This window comes from Malaclemys terrapin, chromosome 4, assembly GCF_027887155.1.
Source record: "Malaclemys terrapin pileata isolate rMalTer1 chromosome 4, rMalTer1.hap1, whole genome shotgun sequence".
Classification (NCBI taxonomy): Eukaryota; Metazoa; Chordata; order Testudines; family Emydidae; genus Malaclemys; species Malaclemys terrapin.
In genome coordinates this window covers 69,766,720-69,792,916 of record NC_071508.1, presented here as the reverse complement: position 1 = coordinate 69,792,916, position 26,197 = coordinate 69,766,720, and the positions used below count along the sequence as shown (strand labels likewise).

General features: G+C 39.7%; 1 protein-coding gene across 1 annotated transcript; it reads left to right on the top strand.

Moving 5' to 3' along the window:
- ZDHHC13 (zinc finger DHHC-type palmitoyltransferase 13) lies at positions 1-25,257 on the top strand. Its single transcript, XM_054026451.1, has 17 exons — positions 1-92; positions 1,702-1,838; positions 2,291-2,413; positions 3,764-3,841; positions 5,483-5,627; positions 7,013-7,077; positions 8,958-9,120; positions 10,057-10,182; positions 12,542-12,675; positions 13,523-13,623; positions 16,637-16,761; positions 17,823-17,885; positions 18,275-18,368; positions 19,262-19,345; positions 22,404-22,561; positions 24,196-24,293; positions 25,057-25,257. Exons 1-17 carry the CDS (start codon positions 63-65, stop codon positions 25,193-25,195), a joined length of 1,863 nt encoding a protein of 620 aa, XP_053882426.1. The 5' UTR covers positions 1-62; the 3' UTR covers positions 25,196-25,257.
- The last annotated feature ends 940 nt before the right edge of the window (positions 25,258-26,197 follow it).

Genomic DNA, 26,197 nt, shown 5'->3' with positions numbered 1-26,197 from the left:
GGCAGGAAGCTGGAGTCGGCCGGAGGAAGTGAGAGTTCTGGGCCGTGTCCTGAGCAGCCGGCATGGAGGGGGGCGGCGGGGGCGGCCCTGCGGTGAGGGGGGCGCAGGGAAGAGGGGGCGGGGTCTCCTCACTGGCTCGGCTGTGGAGCGAAGGGGTGGCCGGGGATGGAGGCGAGGCCTTGGAGGGGCCTGGGGTCAGCGAGATGGGCGCGCGGTGCAGCTGGGGAGGGGAGGCCCCGCCCCACCCCACGGGGGGAGATGCTGGCCTGGCTCTCCCCCCCCCCCCCAGGCTTTGGTTCCCCTCGGTATGGACAGTGCTGGGGGCTCATATCAGCAGTGGGTGAGGGGTCAGGCTGCTCTGCTGTCCCTTTCCCAGCTGGAATGAGGTTTCATTAGAGACAGGCACCTGTCTGCCTGTTCCACGTGGGAAAGCAAATGCACCGGTACCGCTTTGTGCCCACCTCCGTATACATTCACTGTGTACCTGCCCTAGCGCTATAGTTGATGTCCGCCTCCGGCGCTGGTGGTCCGTTGGAGAGGAGGTAGCAATGGGGTGTTCCACGTTGCTCCCCACCCCTTACCTTTCTGTAGCTTTTTTGTATTCCGTCCCAGCCTCTTCTCTCCCCCTCACCACACCAATTTCATTCAGTAGTTCAGGTAAATGGATGAGAGAACCAACCCACGGCCTCAGTCCTTGCAGGGAAGTTCACAGAAGTTTGGAATGTGTGTGTTATCTTGGACCAGAGTGAAGATGGATTAGAGTAGGGATGCACCTGGAAACAAAATATTATACAGCTAATGAAAAATATCATCCCAGCTAATCCCAAAGATGGATACTTGTAATGAAAAGTATTGTGGGTTAGCAACCCCTTACTCACTTAGGACTGACAAACAGATCTTGCTGTGACTAATAATTTTTTCCTTCTCGAAGCAGATTTAACCGTATTTTCAAACAACTAAATGTTTCTACACCTAAATTAAAGTGATCCAATTTTGAGGGTCCTGCAGTTGCTCAGCAGCTGTGGAAATCAGATCACTGTTATTTAGGTGCCTAAATATGTATTTAACTGCCTAAGTGTAGGCACCTAAGTTTCAAAATCTTGGCCTGTTTGTGCAGGAATATTCTCCAATTATTAAAATGCAATCTTCTCTGGAAGAAAAAACAGCAACTGATTTTCACAGAAGGTTTTAGGAAGGAAAGTGAATAAATGAATACAAATGAGTACAATATATTATAATATTTTTATAATTGTGTTTTTGCTTGTTTGTTGGTTGGTTCTTGTGCATGACACCACAAAGTTACACCCTGTTTGTATAAACTTTGAAACCATTGTTATAGAGTAGCTTTATTGTAAACAAATCCCTTTTTTTGCTTAGACATAATCCTGCAAGGTGCTGAGTGCCCTACAGATTTGAGCCCAGAGTACCTGACACTGTATTCTTTGTCTTGTGCTACTCGCCCCCAAAATGTTATTGGCTTCATTGAGAGCTTTGGACACCTAAGAAATGCAGAATCAATGTCTTAATTGATTAATATTAATGATGTCTTTAAATTTATTTATTTGTTTATATTGCTGTAGTGTTCCCCTCACCCCCAGGTATGTTGGGTGCTTTCTACATAGGGAAGACACAAATCCTGCCCAAAAGAGTGTCTAATTTAAATAATATTTGTTGGTAAATATTTTCATTGTTAACCCACAGTGTAAACATCACAGCCATGGCCCCCATCAACCTCAAGCACGGAACGGGCATAGCATCCATAAAGATCAATCAAAAATACAAGCAGCATTTCCACTTGTGGAGGACTACAGTAGCTGCGATATTGTCAAAGCTACACAGTAAGCCAATTGTGTATTCTATTTTGTATTAAATAAGGGAATTTGTGAAGGTTGTTTACATTTAAAGCCATTTGTAATATTTATTTCTTAACAGAGCAGACTATGCAATTCCCCTCACCCTCCGTTAAATAATATCAGAAAAAGAACTGTAAAACCATGCTCTACAATGTTTTTTAATCATAAACAATATAAAAATAGCTGTGGCTAAACCAGATTAGTGTCAGTTGGTATAAGGTTGTATGTGTCAACTAATTTAGGGCTCAGTCCCGCACCTATCCTTGCTCAGGAAAGATTTCCACTGAACACTACAGGAAATTTTGCCTGAGTAGGAACTGCTGGATCAGGCCTTTAATGGGAGATTATTATTATTATTATTATTGAATATGTGAAAACCTCTAAATTAGAAAATACTAAAGAATCACAACTAAAACTGAATATTTTTCTTACCTGAGATATGGCATATTGGAGCGGTGCAAGGAATTGGTGGAAGCAGGATATGATGTCAGACAACCAGACAAAGAAAATGTGACACTTCTTCATTGGGCAGCAATAAACAACAGACTGGATCTCGTAAAGTAAGATCTGTGTCCGTATGACCATATAGTTGTAAATAAATAATTTAGGCAGAATATTTTTCTTGTCTTACATGTTCACTTCTGTTATTTCATAACCAAGTGAAACCAATAGTATATACTGTGTTAATATACTTACCTATATCCAGTCTGCATAGGTTATGCCACTGAAATGGTATAGTATTACTATTCCCTTTTTTTAATGTGAATTTGTGCAATACATGAAATCCAGTATGTTACTGAACACCCAGGTTTCAGGTACAAAATAAAATTTTAAAATCTTCATTTGAAATGAACATCTCCAAATTTTTATCTGTCAATACCTTAATAGATATTTCAGATGGGAGTTCTTACTTTCTGGAACTTCGAGGTGATTCCCTGGAGTAGCCGAGAAAGAGAGGGCAGTTGAAACCAATTCTTTCTAAATAGTAAAATAGAGAATTAACGCTCAACTTTCAACACAGATTTCACATCTTGGGGTCCAATCCTGCTGAAGTACATAGAAATGGAGGGTGCCCAGTGCCTTGCAGGATTTAACCTGTGATATGAAATTTTAAATACATTAAATATAGTATATATCTGTCCTTTTGCTATCTCTAAGGGCTTGGCTACGCGGTGCATTAGGACGCACCAGCTAGGGTGTAAATTCTAGTGCACACCAGCATATTGCGCACCAACTCACCAATGTAAACCCTGCTGGTGTGCCCTAAAAGTTCCGTTCCGCATGTTAACATAGTACTGTTTGAATCAGGACTACATCAGTGCACACTAGGGAACTTTTAGTGCACACTAGCAGTGTCAACCTGAGCCAATTAATGCATGACACGCTGGTGAACGTTAGAATTTACACATCTCTGGTGTGCACTACCACACCATGTAAACAAAAAGCCCTAAAATATGAGATCCGTGTAGACAAACAGCTGTTGACTTCAGTTGGACTCAGCACAAATGTGGGAGTCCACTCACATGAAGCAGCTTGAAGGACTGAAACCTAAGGATCCAACCAGCAAATACTTAAGCATTTGCTTGATTTCACTATCAAGAACGCACAGGGCAAATTTTAATTGGGGGAAGGAGGTCTAGTTAGTGTGGAACTAATCAATTGCATAGCATACAAATTTCAGTAGTGTAGTGCTTGATGTCATAAGTGCATTGCTAATTACTGTATTTCTTTAAATGCAGCATCTTTTTCAAACAGCAGTTGTTACAGTAAAAGTATCTGTGTGTTTGCCTGTACAGTGAAAGTGTCATTATTACAACAATAATCATTAGTAGGGCAGTCTGTTCTCTGAGTATTAGTTTTTCATCTATCTGTTATTTACTCAACCGTTTTATTTTATTGCTGTTATACAGGTTTTATATTTCCAAAGGTGCAGTAGTGGATCAACTAGGTGGAGATTTAAATTCAACTCCACTTCACTGGGCCATTAGGTATGGTACTTATAGATGCCAGTTATAGTTCTGTCATTATTAAATAATACAATACATCTGCTGTTCGTTTATTAGTTAGTATCTTCATCCTAGTTAGTTCTGCATTTCTTTTATTTAGGAACAGTAGCTTGTATATGTATATTAGCACCCAAACCTGTCCTCAGATACCCAGGTGCATACTGTTGTGGAGCTTGAAAAATAAGTTACTATTTAGTTATGTATTATAATCACGTACATCCATGTTTTGGGCCTATGCTATTAGGGCTGGCTCCCGGGTTTTTGCCGCCCCAAGCGGCAGGGAGGAAAAAAAAAAAGTCACGATCGGCGGCAGCTCCACCGTGCCTCTTTCTTCTTCGGCGGCAATTCTGCGGCAGGTCCTTCCCTCCCAGAGGGACCAAGTGACCCGCCACTGAATTGCTGTTGAAGAGTCCGACGTGCCGCCCCTTCCCCTTGGCCGTCCCAAGCACCTGCTTGCTGAGCTGATGGCTGGAGCTGGCCCCGTATGCTGTGGATGGAGCAATACTTAATATTCAGAACTTGTGTCTGAGGTCTAACGGGCAAAAAGGATTTTTTAATTTGTATTACCATAGTAATATGATTGAAAATTCCTCTTAATGCCTGTTAAGATACAGGCCAATGCTTCTGAAGACAAGTTAGCTGGCCACGTTATAGCCAAGACCACTCAGGATGCAACATGGCCAACTAACACTGTTTCAAATGTGTTAGCTGGATTTAAGGGAGGAGCCCAGGCTTCAACTTGACCAATTTAGCATGTATTAAAGGCACTGTGCTGTCTATACTAGACTTCTAAAAATGTGTGAGTTAGCATGTTAGCTAAATCAGTTGGGTTTAACATAATTTAGGAACATACCCTTTTTGCCCATCAAGATAGGACTTCAGTAAGCTGGTCAGGAAAGGAAATGGAGTGCTTGTCTACACAGGAAAATTAACTGAAATAGCTCTCTGTGTGGATACTCTTATTCCAGAATGAGTATCTTTTGCTGGGTTTAGCTTAATCCATTTTGAAATAAATGTGTGCACACCGGGAACTATTCCTGAATAACTGTTTCACTTTAAATTCATATCCTACCTTACCCTGAAGTAACTTTCAAGTGTTAGACTAGCCCTTCGTACAATTTTTAGTAGCTCAAACTTGTGGTCAAAAGTTAGATTTCCCATATCCAGAGATATGATTCTGGTTTAAATAACCAAATTGAAATGTTCCTAGATGCATTAAGTACAAATGAGAATAAAGTATTAATGATCCTGTAAGCAAAAGATATAGACTTCTTGGAGTGACTGATACATTGTATTCATATACAAGGGATGTTTTAATTCACGTTTATTAACAATATTAATTTAAATGCTAGGATTTTTCACACAGACAGCAAAGTAAATTCTTAGTAAATATTCAGCACTGTTCCAAAGGTTAATTTTAATCATTGGTTAAATATACTTTTAGAACATAGTCTAAATTAAACTTAACAAGTTTCTTTAAAGTTTTCCCTGTGGTTTTCCACATTATTGGATAGTCAGTCAGTCTGAAAGATTCTTTTAGTATGAATTTGAAGAGTGCTCTTTCATAACTTGTTGTATCTACATGTTAAAGATTTCTGAAAAAGATTTCATATTTATTTTCAGGCAAGGGCATTTATCTATGGTAATATTGTTGTTAAAATGTGGAGCAGATCCTACCCTTATTGACGGTGAAGGATACAGCAGTATTCACTTAGCAGTGGTCTTTCAGCATATGCCTATAATAGCTTATCTCATATCAAAAGGCCAGGTATGTTTTAGTTATGCAGCAGATATCCCAAATGTTGTTTCCTACCTAGTTGTCTCTCTTGCTAATACATTTTATCTATATTTTATCTAAAATACATAAGCAATCCTGTCCAGCATTATGCAAACCTATAGTGCAATATAACTGGCATTTAAGTCCAATATCTGACAATATATCCTTGAAACACATCCTAGAAGACAGTATTTCATTATTCAGTTAATAACTGGAACTCTGTAACAGCCTGTTATTTGAAGCTCACAAAACACATGATCAACCTGACACTGTATTTTTCAATATTTTCTCGTCATCTCTCAACTCTTTTTAAAACTTCACCACTATGCACCTGTGGCAAGCTAAATTTAAAGGTAGAAATGAGACCGTGTGATGTATGTGTCAGAGAGAATTTTTTTTTTGCTGGTTAACATTGTGATCAGACCAGCAGTGTCACGCAGGACTGCCTAGAAAACTTTGGTCCCAATCCTGCAAGCCCTTAAATGTGTGCAACTTAGCTCGTGTGAGTAGTCACACTGAAGTTAATACATTTAATCTTGTGAGTAAAATTAGGCACGTGTGTAAGTGCTTGCAGTATTGGACCCTTTGCTCAGATAATATTTTGCAATAAGATTATACAATCTGATAAACACATTTTCTCTCTATCCTAGGGCCCATTGTAGTAAAATAATTGTAACCTGTGGAGTCTAGGTATAGATGGTATATGCCACAAACATGCTTAAGAAGACTCTTCTTCTACCTCAGTTGCTGTGAGAATCTTCTAGAAATTTAAAAAAAATCCCTTTAATTCAATCTATATTATACTTCATTTTTGTACATGAACCTTAATTCTTGCTTTCAAAATGTGAATGTGTAATTCAAGAAGGGAGAAAATAACAGAGGGAAAGAGATCAGTTAACAAGTGGTAGAAAATTGGTTATTTCCTTATTTGCTATAGCTGACTTCCTTTTCTATACTGCATACTGATTACTAGTTCACCTTCTCCCCCACCCTCAACCTCTCCTTACACAAGGAGAAAAAAGAATCTCTCTTTTTCCCCTCCAAAATATACTGATGTGGTAAAGCTATTTTAACTTATAGAATTAGATGGACATAGGCAGAAAACTAGTGAAGAATTTTCTCTTGAATTATTCTTGTTGGAATCTACCTACCTGTACTAATAGAAACTACATACAAGAATTGAGAGAAAGGAAGAGGAAAGGAATTCCTTCTAAAATGAGTTCCAGGTTCTCACCTGGTGTAAATTGGCCTAGCTTCACTAACTTTAGTAGAATTATGTCAGCTTGCACCAGCTGAGTATCTGGCAGAGTAACTTTTATTTTCTGAAATCTATGAATAATTTATATCTAATAATCTCAATATCTTTTCATACTTAGAGTGTAGACACAACAGATTTCAGCGGACAAACGCCTCTTATGCTGTCAGCACAGAAAGTAATTGGGTAAGTAATGGACAACTAAAAAGTTACCAATCCTCTTGCACCCAGATAACTCATAAGCTTTTTAGAATAATGAAATACATCACTTTTAATCAGAGGTTACAAATGCCAAAAATTTCACCCCAGAACAAATTATTTCAGCTGATTGATAGATCCTTAAAAAAAAAAAAAGGGGGGGGGGGAGGGAGGTATCATGGAAGTAGTGTGTCTGTAAATACAGCTTGTGAGCACCTCTATGAATCTGTATTCATATTTTATTTATGAAGACTCCTACTTTCTGCACTAGTACTGGTGGTCTTCAAATGCCAGCACCTATAAACCATCTCCCACAATCCAGAAAAGTAAGTGGAAGTAGGATCACAGTAGGAAAAAGGCAGAGCCCTAGGCTAGTACAAAGTCAATTTGATACTCTGGAAAAGCTACACATATACCTCATACTTACTAGTATTCAAACAGTGAGGCATTCGAGACATTTGTCACATACTTGGGAGTAAAACTTGACAGTGATCTGATATATCAGCCTCACCTGCAACACCTAAAAATGAAGATCTCTTCCCCTACCTCCTTGATACGAAAGCTATCGGAAAAATTCGTAGGGAGCAGATCCTTCAGTCCTTTGTATATCTTTATCTGGTGTTTGCTCCAGCTGAATACTCGACTAAACATGCAGTCACCACACTCAACTTGTTGATACTCCTGCTGTTAGCTGTTTGAACTACACACCGACCTCCAGACTGCATGTGCTAGTGCACATAGCTCCACCCAACCTTCGACAAGATGCCATTACTGTTAGCTGTGCCTGGAGAGCTGTGACAGATGAAACCAACTTAATATGTCTCCAGCTGATTGATTGCCCTATTCTCAGTTAGGAAACGACACACAATGCCAATTCAAAGGCCTGCTCATATTCAGGGCAGAAATTCCACTCCTGTGGACTGGAAAGATCATCCATGGTGTCACACTCAACACCCCTTTGCTACAGCATCTCGCCTGCTTCTGGACAAGAGCATGACTGGCCTTTTTCCATACACAGACGATGCCACCAAGGAGCTGAAAACTATGTTCTCACAGAGTGGAAGCATTGGTGGGAAATTTACTTAAACACTAAATAAATTTGGGAGTCCATTGCTGCATCTGCCTCCTTGTCCACTTGACCGCAGATTCGGGACCAGACTCAATAAGACTACGCTCTGGCTTGTCCAGACTTGCTGTACCTGTTCACTGGCTTAACTTGATTTCATCCCCATGCTGTGATTGTGGGGCAGCATTGCAGACAACAACTCGTGGTGGAAGAAGACTCAACCTGACATCTCAAGAGTGGTTTACAATTTCTAGCCTCCCCGATACAGAGGCTATCCTCTGGTTGTGGAATCTGGACATGAAGCTTTGACGTTTGCATACGAGAGAAGTATGGGGAAGTGTATTTTAGAGAAATAACTACTAGGAAGTCATGAATTCTAATCCTGACTCTGATACTGACTAGCTGCGTAATCCTGGGCAAATCACTGACAGCTGTGTCCGTCTTTGTTCCCACCCTACAGGGCCGGCTCTTCTGCCGGCATTTCTGCCGCCCCAAGCAAAAAAAAAAAAAAAAGCTGCGATCGGCGGCGGCAGTTCAGTGGCAGGTCCTTCCCTCCTAGAGGGAGTGAGGGACCTGCCTCCCGAGAATTGCCGCAGGTGCCGCCCCTCTCCCTTGGCCACCCCAAGCACTTGCTTGTTAAGCTGGTGCCTGGAGCCAGCCCTGCCATCCTAAAATGAGGATAGACACATGATGGTGTGAAGATTAATTTAGTTTATAAAGTGTTTTAAAAATGTGTTTATCTCTAATCTAAGTTGTCTTCTGTTTGCTAACTGGTCTTTATATCCTGTTTATTTTCATCTAGACCAGAACCCACTGGATTTCTTTTAAAGTTTAATCCTTCTCTCAGTGCTGTAGACAAAATTCAAAAGAATACTGCATTGCATTGGGCAGTTACAGCAGGAAATGTTAATGCTGTAGAGCTACTGCTGGATGCTGGATCTAATTTGGACATAAAAAATGTCAAGGTACAATTTTTTAAATTTCATTTCATTCTGTGTAGTACAACAATGTGAAATTACTTCAGAAAACAATCTGAAGGCTCTGTCTAATCCTGTTTCAGGTAATTGGGACCTTGATGTCCATTATAATGGACATCTGAATATGACCATACCGGTTGGCATTCTTATTCATTTTTTCTAAAATGTAGATGGGGATTTGTTTTTGTGTGGTGCAGAGGTTGAATACACACATTCATGGCTATGTTACTTCAACAAACACCCATATTCTTTTATCTTAGGCAAGCCACTTGACATTTCTGCCTCATTTTCCCGAGCTATAAAATGTGGATAATAATTCCTACCTCAGAGGGCAATTGTGAGGAATAGGTACTAAGGCAGAGATTTTTCAAAGGTGGCTAGTGATTTTTGGGTGTCTGCTCTGAGACCCTTAAAGGGACCTGACTTTCATAAGTGCTGGACATCTTCCCTCTGAAAACACAAACCTTTTAAGATGGCTTCACTGCTCTTTTTCACATGCTAGCTTGAGCAGAACTAATGCATGTCTGCCTACCCACACTGGGAAGCATATGATATCTTCTTTCATTTTCATGTGAGAATCCTAGAATACCATCCTTATTTATACTTTTCTTGCCTTCCCCTTGTGGTTGGGAATGCAAAATTTCTTTACCTTGACTTTGCTAGAACTTCAGATTATTGCCTCACCTCATATAGACCGTACAGCTGATAATTCAGATTTGTTAGCACTGAAAACATTTGCAACCAGAACAGTCTACTTGGTTAACTTAATTTTATTGTATCTCTGCAGTAAACCTGCTATTGGTAACTTAAATTAGTTTGAAAAATAAACATCCACCAAATAATTTCATTTTTCTGTTACATTTAAATAACTACTGAAAAGTAACATACATTTAGAAAAGTAAACTTTAATTTCTATTTTTAAAGGGAGACACACCGCTTGACCTTGCTCGCCAAATTCAAAATCGCTTGCTTATTCATATGCTAACTCAAGAAGAAAAAATGAGAATCAGAAAAAACTCCAGGTTACTCAGGATGTTAGCAAAATATGAGGTATTTTCTTTCATATAGAAACAATTCATGGACTACAGCAGTAGACATTTTTACATATATATTAATGTATATGATTTATGTAGTCTTGCCTCCGTTTAAGCCTGGAGTGGGCAAACTACGGTCCGCAGGCCGTATCTGGCCCCTCAGGGCTATGGATCCGGCCCGCGGGATTGTCCCCTGTGGACCCGGTGCCGCTCTCAGAAGCGGCCCCTGGGTGGGGGGGCAGAGGGCTCCGTGTGCATTGCCCTTGCCTCCAGGCATTGCCCCCTGCAGCTCCCATTGGCCGGGAATGGGGAACCGCGGCCAATGGGAACTTCGGGGGAGGTACCTGGAGGCGCGGCAAGGGCAACGCACACAGAGCCCTCCTGTCCTCCCTCCCCCAGGGGCCGCAGCGCTTCCTGGAGCGGCGTGGGGCCGGGGACAGGGCAATCAAGGAGGGAGCCTGCCCTGGCCCCGGTGTGTGCTGCTGCCACCCCGGAGCCACTTTAGGTAAGTGGCGCCGGGCCAGAGCTCGAAACCTTCCTGCACCCCGCCCCCCAACTCCCTGCCCTAAGCCCACTGCCTGCACCCCAACCCCCGCCCTGAGCTCCCTGCTGCACCCTGCGCCCCCTGCCGCACCCCTCCTGCACTCCAACCCCTGCCCTGAGACCTCTCCTGCACTCCACACCCCTCCTGCACCCCGACCCCCTTCCCTGAGCCCCCTCATACACTCCACACCCCTCCTCTGCCCCAATCCCTTGTCCTGAGCCTCTTCCTGCACACTGTACCCCCTCCCACACCCTGTACTCCCTCCATCCCGCACCCCAACCCCCTGCCCTGCATACAATTTCCCCATCCAGATGTGGCCCTTGGCCCAAAAAGTTTGCCCACCCCTGGTTTAAGCCATTGAGAAGAGTATTGGGTTTGTTAGTCAATTAGGCCTAAATTTTCAAGTGACTTTTGAGGGGGGTGGCCCCTCAATTTCAAGGAGCCCAATTTAAGACATCTAGAAGGAGTCAGGATTTTAAGTGGTCTAAAGTTGGGCATCTAGAAACTGAAAAACGCCAAATCACTATCAGCTTTTGAAAATTTAGGCCTATGTAGGGTTACCATACGTCCGGATTTTCCCGGACATGTCCAACTTTTTGGGCCTCAAATCCCCGTCCGGGAGGAAATCCCAAAAAGCCGGACATGTCCGGGAAAATAGGGAGGGAGGGGTCGTGTGGCTTGGGTCCGGGCCGGCGCCGCTCGGCTGCGGGAGCCGGCAGGGCCGGAACCAGGGCCGGCACCAGACACCAGAGCAAGAGCCTCTTGACCTGGGCCGGCCGGCCGCCAGAGGGAGCCGCTCAGCCGGGGGAGCCAGACTGGGCCGCGCCCCGCCCCAGTCCCAGCTTACCTGCTGCCTCCCTGTTTCAGGCTTCCCGCGAACATTTGATTCGCGGGAAGCAGGGGGGCGGAGCTTTCAGGGGAGGGGGCAGAGTTGGGGCGGGGACTTTGGGGAAGGGGCGGAGCTGGAGCGGGGCTGAAGTGTCCTCCTTTTTTTAAATTAAAATATGGTAACCCTAGGCCTATGTCCTTACTCTTGTATGAATATTGTATAATGGTCCAGCGCTCTTCTGTATCTATTTGGGGGTTTTGTTTAGTCATAGTATGTAAATGCTTTTAAAGTAAATTAGACATGCGTAGCAAAATCCATGGTAGACTTGATGGAATCTTAGACTCATATTCTAGTAAGCTGATTGTGGTAAAACTAATGGAATTGCTTCAGTACACTTTCAAGACGATGCAAAACCCTCTGACAGTTTTTTTCAGGTTCAGCAATGATTTAATTTCTATAAGAAAAAAACACCTGGTTTCAAAATGTAGCATGAGAATTTTTTAATATGTACAATAGGAAATTAATATTTGTTTAAATTCTAATACTTTTCATTGGGTCTGATGTTAGATCTTTTCTCAACTAATGTGGTTAATAAAGAGCTGGAGGTTTTTATAATTGAAGAATGGTTTTAATTTAATTTGTAGTTTGCTATTTATTAGAAAAATAGTACACTTACAGTTCCTATGGCACAATTTTTTTTAAGAGAAACTTCTGAAACTAGTAATATTCTACAGCAGTTGAAGCATTTGGTTTAAGAAGTTAAAATAGTCTTTTGGAACAAAGTTAGAAAACAGATTGAAGAAGAGATGGGTTGTAGAGAAAAACTTTAATGCAAAATGTAGTGATATTGCTTTCCTGCTTGTTTTGTTTGTCCTCGGGGAATTCTTTCTTTGCCTTTGAACTCCCATTAACTTTTGCATCTTGCATTTGCCGTGTCATGTGCTGTTTTGTACTTAGTGTAATATTTTAGATATAGTGTTGTAACATTAATCATTTTGATAGTTTTTCCTGCTGTTGCTGTCTTCCTTGACACTGATGTGGGCTATAGGATACATAATGGACTTAAATTCCGATTCTTGGCTTTTGAAAGGAAGCCTGCTTCTCTTCATATTTTTCGGGATAAGTCTGCTTACAAGGTTTGTGCACTTAGATTTTCTGTGCATGTATTTATATAAGAATTATTTTTGTATGTCTCTCGTACAGTATTCCCTTCAGAGGGTCTTATAAGTTCACTTTAGCTGTAAGTAAATTAACTGGTTAAAATTATTATTTCCCACTAAGTTTTTGTTTTGTTTTTAAAGACTCCTATGCTTAAATGTTTATCAAAACAATTACAGAAGGTAACAAAGTTACAAATGCAAAAACTGTTTAATCTCCCAGTAACAGTAAACCTAAGTGGTAGATAAGAATTGTTCAGACATACTGTTCCATTTTAAATGAATGACGCACACAAAAATAAATTAAACATAAATATTATTGAGGGTCTGATCTTGCTACATGCTGAGTTTACCCTCTAACAGTAATTACAAAAATGTATGTTAGCGAAACCTTTTTTCCCCTTGGGGATAAGATCCTGGATTGTGTTTGAGAAATCTTCCTCCCCCCTAGCATCACCCCCAACCTCTAATCTACTGCAACACCTTGCAACTAGCGTCTGTTGAAATGATACTGGTACTGCCCTTGTGTAGGAGTTAACATAGACTGTACACTTCGCATGTTAGAGTATTCATCAATAAAGAAGCTGATTCTGTTGCCATTGTATTATATTGGAACACAGTTTTCTTCAGGACATTTCCTTTACAGAGCAGCACTGTAGGTGGCATGCCATAGGCGGCCACAAAAGCTTTTTGAGCAGTAGTTTATAATTCAGTTTAAATGATGACTTAAAATGAACATGAGTAAAGTCTTTATAATACATTTTTAAATATTTGACTGCGAATTGATATGGCTTGGAAATAGATGGTTTTTAATAATGTCTTTCAGGCAATTTGTGGAGCTCAAGAACCTAAAATATTTACCAGCAATTTTCATGCTAAGTTCCATTTTTTGGCTGTCTATGACCTGGTTTGTCTGGTTCCTGCCTGATATCCTTTATACTCAAGGAGTGAAATGCCAAATAAATTTGGGCCCCAGTTCTGCAAATATGTATGCTTTTGCTACTAACTTGTAAGTGTACATAGGGTTGGTGTTTCCCTTCCATTAGGAAGGGATGATGTAATTTTGAACTACTTTATCTGAAGGCTATCAGTGGACAGAAATTGAGGTTTACATGATTAGAGAATAATTGCTAAGTATAATACAGTTTTACTTTTGGGGCAATAGTTGATAGTATTGAGATTGGGCTTTTCAAGCTTTATCCATTATATTCAAATATTCCTTTAAATAGAGTTATTAGTTGAGTAAAAATGTATGAAAAGCTTTTGTTCATTATTACTTTAAAATTACATTTTGCCTTCATGGTAAAATGTCTTTTGAAGAACATTTATCTTTAGTAAGCTTCAATTTCACTTATGCATTTATTTTTGAGGTTGTTAGAGGGGATCCAATAACAAAGAACATATACACCTCTACCCCAATATAATGCGACCTCATATATAACTAATTCAGATATTATGCGGTAAAGCAGCGCTCCGGCTGATCAAAGCAAGTTCAATATAACACAGTTTCACCTATAACGCGGTAAGATTTTTTGGCTCCCGAGGACAACGTTACATTGGGGTAGAGGTGTATTTGTTTATAAGATTTGCCTTCTTACCCTTTGGATGTTACATGGGGCACCAGGAGATGGAATTCTGCTTTCCTGTGATTAAACTTAAGCAGTGCCATCAGATAACAAGTTGGTTTAAATGTGAAGGCACAACAGTAGATTTTTTTTTTTTAAATGTTTTGTTGAATACAAATTAGTGTGTGCCATTTTTAAACCCAATTTTCCCTCCAGGTTAGTTCCTCATGTGGCCACCTACCTCGCTCATCAAGGCTCTGATCAAGCACAGTGTTCAGACACATGCTTAAATGCCTTCTGGACTGGGGCCCAGATAAGTAAAAAGTAAATGACATCTCCACATTCTAAAAGGACAGTGATTCAGAACTCCTTTTGCTGCTGCTTTATCATTTATTTTTTTTTAAATAGAACTTGAAAAGTGTACTGCCTTCAGATACATTCAGGGGTTGAGCTGCATTCTCTGTGTATGGTATATGGCTTTTCTTTAACACACTTCAGTTCTTATAACAGGCTATGGATTGATAGTATGTGTAAAGCGATGTACAAGTGTTGTTGCACTCACTATCCTGTATTCTGCTTTGTTGTTGCACGGAGGGCTTTATCTTTTAGTTTTGTAAAACATTTCCATTAGATCAGAAGGCCTTTAGGGAGATATTTGTAACTGAAAATAATTTCTGTATTAAACCAGCAGTAATATATTCCTACATTAAGTAGCATTACATTTTTAATTACTTCATCCCTTAAGTGGCATTTTCTTTTGTACTATTTCTAATGAGATCTCCTTAATATGATTATTAGGATTAATTTCTGTGGTGGGTATATTCCAGCTGGGAACCATGTATATATTTGTCTCACTTGTAAGTAAGTTATTTGTTGTTACTGCTGTGTGTAAATGTGGAATTTGAGTTTCTGGCTGTAAGTTTAAATGATTTATGTCGGTTCAATCCTTTGTTTCTGGACTTAAAAATTAAAACCTTTTACTGATCATGCATTAGAAATAGTGAACAAAATGAACACAGAAAGCCCTGACCAGTACTTGAGAAGTGGTGGGCAAGTAGGTCCCATTCCTTTCGTTTTCCCCCATCCTCCTACGTGTGTACATATTTCTTTTCTGGGAGTACCCACAGATTCATGAGTGTGGTGTAAATGTTTTGATTGGTAGAGCCAAACTCTTTGGACATACTTATACATGTTTTTTGAACCTTTCCCATATGCTTTGCTAAACTCCCAGCTAGTATGTTCTGGATTTGCTCCCCCAGATCTACAAAACAGAAACAGATGCAGAGTATTAACAATATCCACAAGGAAATACAGCACCATATGGGCTCACAAGATAATGTCCTACAATTGCGTCATGACTAAACATGATACGAGCTATGGAAGAGATTACATCTCAAAACACAAAATATCAATATTTGTTAGAGTAACATTTTTGGTTTTAGCCACTGAGTTACCTCATTGTATTTGTAATATGCAAGAGAGAACAACTTTGAGTTAAAGTGCACAGTGCTGTACCTAGAAAGATACCAGTCTTAACTTGGTGTGATTTGTTTAAGTGCCCTTCTCAGCACCCCCACCCAGAACCTGTGTATAAATACTTATAATAGAGGGGTGTAAAAATTCTGTTTATAATACACATGTATCTTCATTTATATAAAAGCTTTACACTTAGTGTAACAGTAGTGCAGCAAATATCTATATACATAACAATACTATGCCTAAAATGTGTGTACCTATCTGTATATTTTGTACAGTATATATTTACATATAAATATTATTAAATTGGTCAGTCCTGGGGTAGAAATAGAAAAAGATCAAATACCAGATCAAATCAGGAGTTCATCTAGTCCAGGATCTTGAGTTGTAACAGAATGCTGATAGGATTTTCTTTTTCCATCCTATAAATGTCTTTCCTTTTGAGGGTGATTGGTAGTAGAATTATTGTCAGTTGGCCTGTGAGATCCTCCACTAGTGGATGTCGTCTTAGCGTATGTTCCTTCTTACTGTCATTCCTTATATACAGTATTCCTTACTGGTGGAAAAGGGATGTGTGTTCCAGGGTGTAGTCAAAGGCAGGAATCTGAACTCTGAAGGAGAGGGAAAAAGAGATCTTTGGTCTTGAATTTTGCTTGTAAGTTATAAACTGTGATAGTAAATCTCTAGAACTACATTTAACAAAACAGTAAAGCCCTTGCTGTGTGAGAGCCTATGGAGTACAAAGATGGTACAAAAGTGAAGTCCATCCTTTTTCATTATTAGTGAAATAGTTGTAAAATTACAATGATGCAGTGCAAGTTAATTTTAAAGTATAATCATTGTAAGGGCAAAATATTGATAAATTTATATAAAACAATATTCCTTAACCTGAATGCTACATTTAGCAGACACAATTTTCCAGATCCCCTTCATCCTCAGCGTGATGGGTCTTCTCTACTATTTCTACAAAACATGGAGAACGGATCCTGGGTACATTAAGGTCTCTGAAGAAGAAAGAAGAAAGGTATTTTATCTCAACAAAACAACTTAAAATATACCACAGTATAATATGTTTGTTCATTTGTTTTTTCTGTGATTTTATATTTAAACAGTAATATTTCCTTTAGTCTTCAAATAGATTTATTTTAATACTTAGTACCGTAAGTGGCAGCTAATACTGACCTATTTTTATATATTGTAAATTATTTCTCTTATCACTGCTTTCTTAAAAAAATAACTTCCTCTCTACATCATCTCACATAGATGTCTTTGTCTGTTGAAGTTTGAGATGCAGCTGAATTCTACACTGGTTTTACCCAATAAAATGCCATTGGTGTTGTCTGTAATTAAAATTAATAGAAAACTTGGCCCACAAACTGTGACTGTCTCATGTGGTTTCCATATGTTTATAATGCGTTATGCATGTTTGTGTTTCTAAATTGTATTGATGCTCAGCGCTAGGGGTGCTATAAGTTTTGTTAAGAGCATTTTCATGATCTTCTTGTTAAACATTATGGAAACCTGGGAAAAGTAACCTGGGCAACTGTTACCCAATTGCATTTAGGATGCAGGGGCAAGAAGTTGCCATGCAATTAAAGGTAGCTTACTATGCTCCGCTTCATGGTCACTTGGGATTGTGGGGGGGACACCACATGTGGCAGCCTCTGCCCTTGTTGTCTGTCAGAAGTACTACCAACTGCATGAGAGGTACTTTTTAAAAATTGAGACTGGTTCTAATATATATATTATATGAATTGTTTTAACTATTCTGGACAAGCACTACTTCACAAAAAAAAAAAAAGAAAATCAAAAACAACGTCTTGCATGGTTGGGGTACTAGAGGACTAAACCAGATAGGTCTCTTCCATCTTGCATTTCCTTGAATCTGTGCACCTTTCTTTGTCTACTCCAGGAAATCATTTAGCTTCATCTCAGTGTAAATATTTTGATTGCATATCTTTAATAATAATACTTGACACTTGAAGAGGACTCGTCATCTTGATAGTATTTAAGAATCCCCTGATCTTCCTGACATCCCTGGAAAAATTAGATAAATAGAATTGTAAAATAACTTGTGTCTTTCAGAGTATTGTTACTCTTGCAGAAGCTGGCCACTTGGATTTCAGAACATTTTGCACATCATGTCTTGTAAGTGAGATTTTTATTGCATGTTTCATGTATATTACTCCTTTTTGATGCACTGGGTGTTATGAGCATAGTTCTCTGAATAAGAGGACTATATTTTTGTTCTTATTCTTTGGGTCTGACTTCAGTATTACTCCTCACATGAGTGAGGACTGCAGGCTCTGTGCCTTTAACCTTAATTTCAAATAATCCTTTAAACAACTATAGATAGTTTTAGTTGGCCTATAAAGGGAAAAATGCATAATTGTGTCATTTTAAATTATGTTGAAAAGTTTGGTCTATAATGGGAACTGCTTTTTTTTTTTAATGTAGAGCAAAAATAAGTGGCTTACATGATTTATGCATGATTTATGTAATGAATTACTGCGTTTTCCCCTTCCACTTTCAACTAGGTAAAAAAGCCTTTGAGATCCATGCATTGCATTGCTTGCAACTCATGTACTGCTAGATATGACCAACATTGTTTGTGGACTGGACAATGCATAGGTGAGTTTGTTTATTTTAGCATACTTGGAGGTACCTTGTGCTAATCTCCTGAAGGACAGCACCTAATATCACAATCTAGTTAACTTTTGTGATTGATAAATGAATGGGTATTGACATTGACAGCCAGTGAGATCTGTATCCAGCCCTTCTCCTTTGTTGTGTGGTTTCTGAAATGAAGCCATTAAGGTGAGGGAGCTAAAATGGTTCCTTGGGGCTCTGAGTACTATCATTAGAGAGGAAATGGAGAAAAAGATAGATAGGCTTGGATTGTTATGGACCTTAAAGCTGCAGGACTGTCTTTTTAAAGCATATGTTTAGGTTATTGTAACTTTACTTGTAAATTGGAAAGGTAAATATTTAGAATTTCCACTGCGCTGTGTGAGGTATACAAAGTTATTTGTTAGACTGAAGTAATTCTGATGTAAAGCTTTGAACATATTTATAATCAAGATTTAAAGAGAGATTATAGTTTGTGTAATACGATACCCAAGACAGTCTATTTTGTCTTTACATGTGAGTTCGTAATGCTGAAGAATACAGAGCTCAGATAGCTAAATTAAATAGCAGTAGTACAGTTTTACTGTTTTATAATGAGGTGATTATCTTGAGCTAGAACAGAGCTGGGGTTGCTAGTTAAGGCTAGCTCCAAATACAGACTAAATACTTGTCACCTTTCTCATTAGTTCCATTGATGTAACTGGAATTACTAGCATGAGAAAGTTGGGAAGGAATTAGGTCAAACTGTGGTGTAATTTACTGAGCATGGTGAAAGGGATAGTCAGAACTTTCTTTGAATGATGTTGAATATCTTTCTACTTCTGTGAACTTTGGGAAAATACTAATGGTGTTAAAATACACAATAAAAAGTATTTTCTTCATTGTCCCAAATACAGGAGTTGGCAACCATTATTATTTCATCTTGTTTCTGCTCTTCCTAACTATGGTTGGAGTCTGGATGGTATATGGAACTCTTCTCTGTACGTATTCATACATTTCATTTTCAAGGAGCTATTGCATACTTTCTTAATTTTCTAGCATTTCATATATTGTCATTTTTTGGCTCAATCCTGATCTTGGTTGAACAGGAACAATCAGCATATCTGAACTCATGATCAAGCTTTTGGTTAAATTTTTGTCTAATATTAATAACAGTTCAAAAATTATATATTTTTAAAAGGTATTGCTATAGAGTTCCACAATTTTAGGAAATGTGACATCAGAAGAGAAGTGGAGGTTCTACTAGAAACAAAATTCAAGAGCCGTAAGGAATAAAAGTGTGTGTGTACGCTAGTGGTCTTGTACTCTTCTGCCTGCAGTAGAAAATGTGGTCCTGAATATATTATCACAGACACTTATTGATCTTGTGGTTATTGGGGACAAGTCTGTAGTAAAGACTAGTGCCAAGAGTATCTTTAAAAATGTAGTGATAGTTTCAAAGAAAGAGCAAATTATTTTCCCACAGCTGTTGCTCCCAGGAAGCATCCTGCATCCATTTCATACACAGCCACTTTCCTGAGAGATGTGATTTGTGGGTTCAATTTATAGTACACCTCTACCCCGATAAAATGCGACCTGATATAACACAAATTCGGATATAATGCGGTAAAGCAGTGCTCCGGGGGGACGGGGCTGCGCACTCCGGCGGATCAAAGCAAGTTCGATATAACGCGATAAGATTTTTTTGGCTCCTGAGGACAGCGTTATATTGCGGGGTAGAGGTGTATTTGCATCTTTGGTTAAAAAAATAAAGCTGGAAAATTATGAAACATGTTTCATCTCCTTGGAGCTCGCAAGTTCTTCTCTGATTGGAGGATTCAGAAATTTTTTAATGAACTAAAAGCCCTTATGGTGTGACCTCCTGAGTGTGAATTGTGATATTTAACATCAAAGAAAAATCCAAACAAGGAGTTGGCCTTTGTGTTCTGTGTAATGTTATATGAAAATGAGAGGAGTACTAACATAGGGAAGTAAAGTGGGTATATGACAGTGTAAGAAATGAGGCCTGATCTTGAATTCTTATCGTGCACCTCAATGAGAGCCTTGAGTGTGCAAGAATGTAGGGTTCTCCTAAAGTAAACATTGCATTTGATCCAAAACCTGGGAAGGCTCTTAGCTGTCTAAATCCTAAAACTAACTTAAATCTAAGATTTCAGTGAGATTTAAGCATGTTCTTAAAGTTAAGTACGTAATTGTTTTGCTGAATTGGAGCCTAAAAAACGAATTTGCCTAGTTTGTTAGCTTTTTATACGTAATAGCATGTAACCCAGGCTGTAGATGTCTCAAAGACTTAAAAAAAAAATAAAAAAAAAATCCACTTCATATCTCTCTAACTTTGGGTGAAGCACTGCTTAGCCCCTTGGCATTGATTGAGTAATTTTTCCATTAACTTCATTTTTATTTCCTTGGATTTATAAATGCAAACAAAAAGGTGACTGTCACAAACTGTAGATGCTTTTAATTATTATTTAAACCCAGTGAAGTAATAATCATTGCCTTGCAGTATCATGAGGGTTACCATATTTCAGCAAGCAAACAAGAGGACGGGAGGAGCCCCGTCCTGCCCTAGCCCCGCCCCTGCCCCTCCCACTTCCTGCCCCCCGCTCCTTGTCCCCTGACTGCCCCCTCTTGGGACCCCGGCCCCTAACTGCCCCCCAGGACTCCACCCCCTACCTAAGCCTCCCTGCCTCTTGTCCCCTGACTGCCCCCTCCTGAGACCCTCCCCCCATCCTAATTGGCCCCCTAGGACCCTACCCCCTACCTGTACCCTGACTGCTCCAACCCTTATCCACACCCCCACCCCCAGACGGACCCCTGGGACTCCCACGCCCCATCCAACCACTCCCCACCCCCTGACAGCCCCCCCCAGAACTCCCGACCCATCTAAACCCCTCTGCTCCCTGTCCCCTGAGTGCTCCGATCCCTCTCCCCACCCGTGCACCCTGACAGCCCCCCCCCCCCGAACTCCCAACCCCCACCCCCCCGCTCCTTGTCCTCCTGGGACCCCTGCTCCTAACTGCCCTCCAGAACCCCACCCCCTACCTAAGCCTCCCTGTTCCTTGCCCCCTCCTAAGACCCCTCCCACCCTAACTGCCCCCCCCCCCCGGACCCTACCTGTACCCTGACTGTCCAAAACCTTATCCATCCCCCTCCAAAACCTTCCTGCCCCTTCTCCGACCCCCTGGCCCCCTTGTTGTTGGCCTTCGCCTAATGTCTCTGTGAGCTTGCTCAGCAACTGCCTGAGCCGCTCGTCCTGGCACGCTGGGCAGCAGTGGAGGGGAAGCGGGGGAGGAGCTCCAGACTCCCGGAGGCGATCTGCGAATGCAGGGAGGGAGGGAGTGATCTCTGCTGCAGGGGAAGCGGAGGAGGGGCTCTCTCTGGCTGTCGGAGCCCCATGTAAGTGGCACCATCCGGCCGGCCGGCTGCCCTGTCAGCAGCGCGCGCTCTGCATGGGGCGGGGAGAGTCCGGACATTTACAAATTCCCCCGGACGCTATTTTCAGCTCAAAAAGCCGGACATGTCTGGGGGAATCTGGACGAATGGTAACCCTAAGTATCCTCATTTAATTTTATAAAAACTCTCTTAAGTCCATCCAGTGCACTGGGTACCCATTCCATGAAATAAAAATGCACATTAATAATAATACAATAAAGGTCTGTTTATCCCATCTTGGCAGACTAATCTTCACAGGTCGTTATGATGACTTTGTAGGACAGGAGCTTCAATTCACATTTACCTTTATTTTAAATTGGCTCACTGGGAGGTATCCTGAATAAGTGAACCATACTACTGTAGTATATTGCATAGTGTGTAATAAATTAACTTGCTGTGATTTCTGATACCAACTGTAATTTGTTAAATGTGTATGCTGCATGCAGTATGCATTCAGTAACTGCATCTGTATTGTTTTTGTAAGTGGTAACACTAGAAATCTTGTTTCTAGAGTTTGTAATGTCAGGTTCCATGCTAGAATGTCTTAATCTGTTCTTAGGTAGTTTATTAATTTTTTTAGTAAAGGTTAACTTTACTCATTCTCAGATTGGTCAGAACATTGTGCAACAACTTACCGGCAAGATGGAGCGTGGACTTACTTCACACAGATAGTGTCTTGTTCTCCATGGGTTTTGTACATCTTTACACTAGTGTCTTTTCATACTTCGTGGTCTTCGTTGATGCTAATTATTCAGCTTTATCAGGTACTTTTTTTGCTTCATTTATATGCTTTTCTTGAGGACTTTGACATTTTAAAAATTTCCTTGGCAGACTTGTCTTATCAAAGGTCTTATGTTGCACCAGGAGAGAGATTGCTTGATTATTACCTGTTAGGTTCACTCCCTCTGGGGCACCTGGCATTGGCCACTGTCAGCAGACGGGATACTGGGCTGGATGGACCTTTGGTCTGACCCAGTACGGCCATTCTTATGTCCTTATTTCTTACACAAAGTGCTGCCAGATGGCAGGAGAGAGTGCATAGTCAGCCTTCCTTGGCCCATCAGTATCAAGCTTCACTGATGTGCAAGGATGACCCACATCTTAAACCCCCAGTGCTGAGCTTTGGTTCCATGGCTATTTGTGCAGAGATCATTTCAGATATTCAGTCTGAAGAGATTCTCAAAATCAAACCTTGTAACAGAAGTCTGCTGTTCATAGTGTCTGTCTCTCTCTCTCTTTTTTTTTTTATGCAAATCAAAAATATTTAGGGAAATTAAGAAATTAGTTTTTAGAGGAAAAGAATCTAGGTGACCTATAGAACTGGTGTCAATTTCTAAAAATATTATATGGTTGATCATTTTGCCTAGTAGTGTAATTAGTGCTGAACTGAGAAATGTGTGTTTTAGCTCAGCAATGCTTCATTAATCCATTTAAAGTCCAATTAAGATAAAAATATATGACCCTGGCTCTACCCTGATTAGCAGTATCAAGCAATTTAAAAAAAAAACTTTGCTTTTCAAAGATTCATAACTTGGCTTCCTATACAGAATTGTTCCAGGCTGGTAGTTTTATCCAAAAAACTGATTTCTTTACCAGTGTTCAGAAAACTAGGGTCTGCTGTATATACATCTGCATATGTTAAAGAAATTTATTGAGCTAAAATTATTTTTTAATCAGCTTCCTAGGTTTCTTCAGAAACCACTGATCTGTGTGTGTTTAATATAGTCTAATCTATTTTTAAACGATATTAAACATTTTTGACACTGTGGAAAAATATTTGGAAACAGCCAGAATATTTACAGTCAACTTCTCTGCTGTATACACAGTAGCTTGTCAACCTATATTACTTAATGACTTCTAACAAGCTATTCGTTGAGGTTGCCCAGCAGCCAGACAATAATTCGAAAATATCTCTGTGACCTAACATATAATGTTACACAACAGAAAAGGCAATGGGAAATCATAGGCAAAAATACTTAAATGTAAAAATGCAGTTGAGGAAATTTGAAAACTAAGGCTCAAACTCTGTCCTCTTCTTGCTCTCTTGTGCCAAAGTATTACTGCACATTGTTCTTGCAAGGAGATGGCTTCAGTGATGTAATAGGTCTTTTCCCATCTCTGTATTCTGAGTGGTAACGTCATGCATTTTCACCTCTGCAAATATCTAGGCACAATGAACCAATTAAGGATGAGTTCTCGGTTTTGGCATTGACACTCCCAACTTCTTGGTTTCTATCACTGCATTAGTGGCATGTTTGTAAATAACTTATACCGTAGTTTCTTTGTGTTAAATATGCAGAAAAAATTAATTAAATTCTTTGGTGTCTCCATTATTTTAACTGCTTTAACGTATCCACATTTCAACTGTCTCCTTCCCTCCACCACACCCACCTTGAAGATTGCATTTCTGGGCTTGACCTCACATGAGAGACTAAACCTCATGATACAGAGCAAGTGTTCTAAGCATGCTGCTTCTCTCAGGAAAACTCCATATAAGTAAGTATTTTTGGTAAGAGAATTATTCGTAAGGAAATGGAATTTATCATTTTAATAATAATATGTTTAACTACTTGGTATGTGCCAAAGAAAAGTTAGTTTACTAGGTGTTTGCTGAATATGCCTCTTCTTCTGAGTTATGCAAAGAGGATGGAATCTGATCCACACCAGGGGACTCTCCAGCAAGGGAGATGAGTGATTCCAGTGGGTAAAGAGCCAGGATAATCAGCTACTGTGGAACCCTTCTGTACAGGGCTGCAGGGAGGAGATATAGCCAAAGTATCTGATTCTCCTCAGTTGACAGACACTCTTTGGGGATTGTTGCCTACTGTTTATAGGTTAGAGAAATCCCATGGGGGCTCTAACTTACCCCATGGCCAAGCAGAGAATCAGGGTGACATAACCATCTACTGTAAAACTTGGCATAACAGAGAATCTGGCCCTCAAGGATTTCTGTTGAAGTAGAAATCTTTACTTTCTCACTATCTTTGTGCTGGTCGCTGTGATAGCACGTACTGAATTCTCCTGGTTTTTTTTTGTTTTTGTTTTTTTGTTACATTTAAGTGTAATATGGACTGGAAAGGCTCTATGAAAATATAATAGATAAGGCTATTTAGGAAGAAAATGTGTTTGTTTTTCTATTTCTTCTGCAAGAGCTCTCCTTGTCAGTTTTGTGCTTGAAATGCTCTTTAGTATACCATATTTGCTGTGTCGGCCCTCTTCTTTTGTTAAGTTTATTAATAGATATTTCTCTGACTTCCAGTCACGGATGTTTCCAGAACCTTGCAGACTTTTTTCAGTGCAGTTGCTTTGGTATGTTCAAGCCCAACATAGTCGACTGGACTAAACAATATACTCTAACATTTCATCCAGCAAAAGGTAAAAACGTTCACTGTGTATGAAGAAAATCAACATCGAATTCTTAGAGCTGATCTGAAAGCTAAATAAAACTGGATATTGTTTATATTGTTTGCAAGTTATTTTGAAACTCTCTTGCCTTAATTTTTTATATTGTTACTATTGTTTAAATAGTAAAGTTAAGTGATCATAAATTACAGCAAAACAGATGTGGAAGAATTGCTGTGGTGGTTTGTATGTACTTTCAACTGAAACAACTTGAAATTTCATATAACTATGAGGTGTCACTCAACATATATTTTTATGAGAGATTTTTATACAGCACTCCAGAATTTTTATTTAATACCTTTTGATTAATTTTTCAGATTCATGTGTCTACAAAGAACACATTTGTTAAGGGAAATAAAATATTTTTAACATCTTTGAATTGGCTATTTCAAAAAGTTTTTAACACTAGTTTGTATTTTTGATAACTTATTTGTCTTTATACTGTGTAAATCTGTACAGAATCACTGTTTAGACTTACTGCTTGCCTTCACATTAAATAAATTAGCTTTCATGCTTATATTTACTGATTTTTTTTTTAAATATTCAAGGGAAAGTATGAAACTTACATATTTACAAATCCATTAAAAGTAACAGCAGCAAAGACTTATCTTGCTACTTTAAACATCTAACAAGAATTGATCGGAAGACTAAATCTTGCACTCATTTATACCAGTGTCACTTGGAAATGGATAGCTCAACCACTAGTAGGGATGTGACCAAAACCTAATGGTACAGGCATAAGATTGTTTCACATTATTTCAGACTACAAGCATAGGGCTGCCATAGACCCAAGTAATATACTTGTGCCCTTGATAAATTTAAAGGGATTAATAGTATATTTGGAGAATATATAGTCTAATGTGAGTCACTTTTCAGAAATGTCAAATGTTCTTCACACAGCATGAGCCCACTGTGTCCTCCTGGGAGGTTTATGTTGCAGTAGAGAAGAACAAAAGTGACATTTATGGAGACGGGGAAAAAAGCCCAGATTGAGAGCA